Consider the following 5,912-nt stretch of genomic DNA (forward strand, 5'->3'; position numbering starts at 1 on the left):
CCCCATCCTGCAATTGTGCGAAGGCGGGGTACACCCTGGACAGGTCGCCAATCCATCGCAGAAAAAAACAAACAAACAAAAAAAAAACATACACACTAGTAAATATCAAATTTGCTGCAGTTGCCGGCTCAGTCTTAACCTTAACCCAGCTTTTCTGGCAACTCTTCGGTGTTGTTTTCCTGGAACGACAGCAAATGATGGCACAACTGCAAACATGGGAAATTCAGGAGCAACCAACAAGAATACTGATAAATATTTGATATTGCTACTCCAAACCCTTTAGCAATCATACAACACATTTAAAGATTGTGAATCCAAGTTTCCATCCTCCACCCACACAAACATCTAACTTCAAACCTACATGTTCACTTAAATGAATATGTCATGTGTGAGAAATATTCTAATTGCCTGCAGGTGTATTGTTCAAGTCTTTATATGTGGTCAGATTAAATGTTAGTTGGTGAGTGATCCGGTTATGAACTGGCTTTGAAGTAACCATGTTTACACAGCTGACTGAAACCTGTTATGTTTGCAAGACAATTTACATAAAAAGCCACACTTTCATTTCACATTTACCTACTAGCTAGTGGTTAGATTGGGTTTTAAGATTAAAAACAACAACAAAAACATGTTGAAATGTTTTCCCCAAGACTTTTTCTTTAGTTTCATGAGTTAATCTTGTGTTCTTTGTTGGTGTTGACATGTATTTGTTGGTGCACATACTTTCTCTGGAAAGCCAAAATAATTTTGACATGAATGGAGTCCTACAAGGGTCTGCTCCAGCTCTAAATGAAAGCTTAATGCTGATTGGTTGAGCTGAAACACCTGGGGCCAGATGAATAAGGGATGCTTACACACAAAAACCATGTAAATGCCTTTTCCTACACACACTGATAGGAATGTGTGCACCTCACAGATCATGCTTACTCAGGACTTAAGTAGGTGTGATATGATGAAGTGGAAATTAAAAATATGGTGAGACAGGCCATTTTAAACAGTTTGATTTATAGCAGTTTACATATGTTTCATTTAATAAAGTTTATTTTTAAATATTGAATTTGTGGTAGCCTAAAGAATTTTTCTCTGTCGATTTCCCGCTTTTCACTTTAGACAAATTATTCTGCTGATATTACTGTTATTAATTCATTGTTGTTTATTTATGATTGAGACCACTAGCCTAACAATAAGCCTTTATAGGTGTGTGCTTAAAATTTACAACCCTCTGTAAATAGTAGTGCGTAATGGTCGTGCGTTAGGATGGTTACAGGCGTCACTGCAGGATCTTGGCAATGCGGCTATAAGAGTGTTTCCAGATCCTTCTGTTTCCCTGTAAAGCTGTATGACCAAAACTGCAGTGGATAATGCAACAGTTGTCGATCCTTCAGATCCTTCAAGTCCTGTTGCCCTGAAGCTCTATTTGTGCGCACGTACACGCTTTCCAGCCTCTTGCTCACAATCCGACCACTTCTTTTAAACCTCAGCCACCACCCTTTGCCACCGCCCTGTTGATGACCTCTGTTTTGGTTTTGTTCTTTGGCCATTCTTCAGCTTTTCTTCTGTTGGTAATCCCTAACTTGAAAAACAAATCGTCTTTTCTTTTTCTCCACCACTCCATGTCAGGTTCACACATGTCTAATCCTGTATGGTTCAGAGACCATTTTATATGCAAATAACCAAGTAAAGGCGTGAATCTATTTATGGCCAAAAGTGCAAATTGAAAAGAAGCTCGTGCGCATGCGCCAACTCCGATGGCTGAGATTTACACAGTAGAACCAGGCGTTCCGGTGGGTTTATCTGATGAAAGCAACTAGTAAGATCATTTCTATCTTCTGGGTGCACACACATCTACCCAGAGTTAGACACCCCGCTCCAGAAGAATGCTTCTAGGCAGGAAACACACAGGTGTTACTAATAGCATACACAACAGGTCTGTCCAAGTCAAGCAGCCCAGTAATCCGTGACAATGAGATAGTAACCAAACCTGGATCCCGAAAGTGAAGCAGCTAAATGGAATTCACCCAGTGTTATTTACACTGTGACATATCAAAATGCGATTAGATGATCTTATTGCACAATAAAAGTTAAAGGGAAAATGTTCAGTGTCTGTAGTAAAACATTAAAAAGTACTTCTTATCAAGGAACAAATGCTTGAGGGATATGCTCCAGATGCCAAAGACTCTTTCAAGCAGAATGTTTGTCAAAGGAGGAGAGAGAAAAATGGTGACAATACTGTGGCCACACTGTGTGTATTTAGACCAACCCTTATTTTAAAATGTCACTCTACCAGTTTTACCCATTGAACACAGAAAGTGCTTAATAACGTCTGAACAATATGTTTTCTGCTTGTAGATGTCAAATGTATTGCAGAATAAAGTGTTACATTCTGGGGCTGTGGCGTTTGAAAGACATGGGCTTTTGCTACTTGAAGTATCTAATGAAATGACTTGCATTATGGGAAATGTACTGCAAAATAAAAGTTAGGCTACCTCGGCGTTGGCTGCATTGATTTTGGCAACTATTTTTAAAACACGTCTCTTATGCATCCCCAAACTGAAGATGCAACACTGAATGCTAGAATAATAATTTAAAGCAGCTATACTCAATATTTTGCTGGTGTCAAATGATAATGTGAAAAGGATTTCTTGCAGAGAATTATCACTTGAATCTACAGCTCCCATTGACTTTATGGAGCTTGAGTTTCAACTTATTGTTTAGCCATCCAGCTGCAACTTTGCAGTTTTAGTTCACTCTCACTACTCTCATATTGTTGTTTCTGGCAGTAGCGGGCAGCTCTTTTCAGCAAAAAACAAGCTCTAAGCCACTGTACACTATGTACTTGGCACCAAATTTAGCAGCTAGCTGATGAAAATTTAACATTTAACAGCTTAAGATGATTCTCTTTTCCCTCGCCTCTGTCCCCCTTCCCTTGCAGGTGTATGGAGGTTTGGTGTGGACCTTGGTGGCGACCTTGATAGGGACCTTGGCGACATTGGCTACTTCAAGTTTTCTCACCGATTGCCTTTTCGGATGGGTGATGTTCGTCTCCGTCTTCTGCTTTGTATTCACAACGCTCTGGATCCTACTCTTCCTTTGTGGATGCAATCAGAGCAGCATCTGGCCTACCCTGGTTAGACATGCCTACCACTTGTTGAGTGGCTAATTGGATTAATGGCTACATGGCCAAAAGTATGTGGACAACTGAACATTCCATTGCATTGATTGATGTAAATGTCATTCTGAACCAGAGGTTTCTTGCTACCATAACAGCCTCCACCAGACATTCCACATAATTTTGGGTCTTGACTGCAGGGTTTTTCTCCTATTCAGCCATTGAAGAACTATTCACCCTGTACAAAATATCATTGTATGATGTGGCATCAAAATGGTGCAGCATGCAAGGGTGTCCACATACTTCTGGCATGTAGTGTAGGACACATCATGTCATTAACTGTTTACTGAACCCCATACCTGAAAGATAACATTAGTGACTCTAGCTGCTTTTTGCTGAATTTGGAGAAGTCACCCAAAATACTGGAAATAGCATTATATGTTATATTGTAATGTTAAAAGTAAAAATGCACAGTTGGGGAAAGTTTGTAAGCTACCTAGCTCAACACTGTGAGAACAAAGCTTTATTTGCATGTCTTCTACATTAGTCATTAGCTGATGTGGATGCTAACTTTTTGTCTGAGACTTTAGTTTCAGTCTTTTGGGGAGAAAAAGTAAAGAACAAGTCTGACATTTTTGGCATAAAGTTATATGAGAAGATCAACCCCGCTGCTGTCTGTAACCTATGGCCAGAAACCAGTTAGCTTAGCACAGCACAAAGACTGGAACCAGGTGGAAAGCCTCTAGCCTGGCCTGGTTCAGTGCTAACAGCACCTTTACCTGTTAACTTACCTCAATCAGAACAAAATACAAACAGTAACTTCAGAGTCTTACAGGGAGTAGTTATAATAATTTTTGTGTTCTGATTAGGATCAGTTTGGTTTTTGCACACATTAAACATGAAACATGATTTGTTATTTAGTAAGTGTTAGAAGTGATAGTGGGCAGATTATTGGGCACAGCCAGGCTGTTTCCACCTGTTTTCAGTGTGAAGATGTTGAACTAACGCTGTGTCAGAAGAGAATTTCCCCAAAATGCTGAGCTATTCCTTTAGGACCCCTTTTAAAACAAGCTATTTGGAAACATTACCCAACATTACCCATTACTGTTTTCACCCAAACCCTGAAGCTAACCTTTGTTTAATAGTTGGCAAATTAAAAAAGAAAATGTTCCCTTCTGCCCTTCTTCCCTTTCTGTCTTTTTCACTTTCTACCCTTTGTTTCCATCTTCCTCACTGTCCCTCCCCCTGTGTAGGATGTATTTTATCATTTTGTGGCAGTGCTTTTCTACCTCAGTGCATCAGTGATTCTGGCATACTTCACTATCGGGATTGGATTGGGGCCATCTAATGTTGTTATTCTCAAAATCTATCGACTGGCAATCTCTGCAGTGGTATGATGTCAAACACACACACACACACACACACACACACACACACACACACACACACACAGATCATAACCAATTACTATATTTAAATGTATTACAATACTTCAAAATACTGTAAATCATTTAAGACAAACTACCAACAGCATTTAATGACTCTTTCAAATCAAATTTGTGTTATTTTCCACACAAAGTAACTTAATTAGTTACTTATATAGTCATTTACTTCCTTTTACATACCACAATGACATATTTTTTTTAAATTTGTTTTAAGAAAAGACTTTTAGATTTTTTTTTAATGTTTGACACAAGCAAAATATTAATCTGCCAGCAATTTGACAAATATAGTGAAATAAAAAGTGCAGTATTTTTCTCTAAGGTAAAATAATAAATTAGCAGAAAATGGAAATATTCAAATACCTTAAAACTGTGCCCTTGGATAAATGTACCTTCCACCATTGGTGGAATTCATAAAGTAATTCACAATAAACTGTTGTGCTTGCAGTAACTTAATCCATTTCTTCAGCATCTGACAAGCAGATATTACTGTAGGCAGTTAAAAACATTTTTTTACACTATATAAATGACTATTTTTCCTAGCTTTATGTAATATTTTTGTATAAAACAAGCATTTTGACAGTGTCACCTTGAGCTCCGGGGCTGGAGATTGGTTTTACAAAGACTGCCAAAATATTTACTAACTTAATAAAAAAAAAAGGCTTAGCAATTGATAATAAAATCGGTTGGCAGGTGCAGCTCTAATGCAATCACGCATAGATATTCAAGTTCCCGTTCATCTCCGTTCATGTTGTTTAAACCTGTGTGTTGACACCTGTGGCTCTATAATCCCTCTGTTCTTCTAATACATGATTTCTCTGTTTTCAGGTGATGTCCTTTTTAGCCACTCTTTTCTATTTCCTTCATGCCATTTTCTCTGCCATCCGATGGAAGAGGTCCTAAGACAACCATCAACCAAACCAGTCATTGAAGTAAACATGGAATTGCTTTTGGGTTTTTTTGTCCTTTTTATTTTCATGTCAGAAAGAGTAACAGTGCTAAAACATCAAATAAGTGGATGAATGGAAAATAAGAAAGTTACTGATGAATGTTACTTGTTTACTGCTCTGGTTAGTTAAATAGCTATAATGTGTCTTCTTTTTTTTAAAGGCTATGTTTTGATATAACCTACAGATGAAAACTTTCCCTGATAAATTGTTAGATTTTTTTTAAAGGAACTTCCAAAAAATTTGATGATGTAAATAAGAGATTTTGCTTCACAAGTATTTTTGAAATTAGTGATATGTAAATTAACAAATTGGACATTGAAACATCCTGATTTCTCTGGTTGTTCAGATGTTTAAAGAACCAACAAGTTGAGTAAAGACAATATTGACATAAAACTGTTATGTGTTGGGGGG

General features: G+C 37.8%; 1 protein-coding gene across 1 annotated transcript; it reads left to right on the plus strand.

Annotated features, from left to right (window-relative positions):
- Window positions 1-1,748: 1,748 nt before the first annotated feature.
- LOC109961206 (myelin and lymphocyte protein-like) lies at window positions 1,749-5,906 on the plus strand. Its single transcript, XM_020601877.1, has 4 exons — window positions 1,749-1,784; window positions 2,933-3,127; window positions 4,363-4,500; window positions 5,380-5,906. The coding sequence occupies exons 1-4, from the start codon at window positions 1,749-1,751 to the stop codon at window positions 5,452-5,454; spliced, it is 444 nt and encodes a 147-aa protein (XP_020457533.1). The 3' UTR covers window positions 5,455-5,906.
- The last annotated feature ends 6 nt before the right edge of the window (window positions 5,907-5,912 follow it).

The sequence above is a fragment of the Monopterus albus genome, unplaced genomic scaffold (genome assembly GCF_001952655.1).
Source record: "Monopterus albus unplaced genomic scaffold, M_albus_1.0 scaffold52.1, whole genome shotgun sequence".
NCBI classification, from domain to species: Eukaryota; Metazoa; Chordata; class Actinopteri; order Synbranchiformes; family Synbranchidae; genus Monopterus; species Monopterus albus.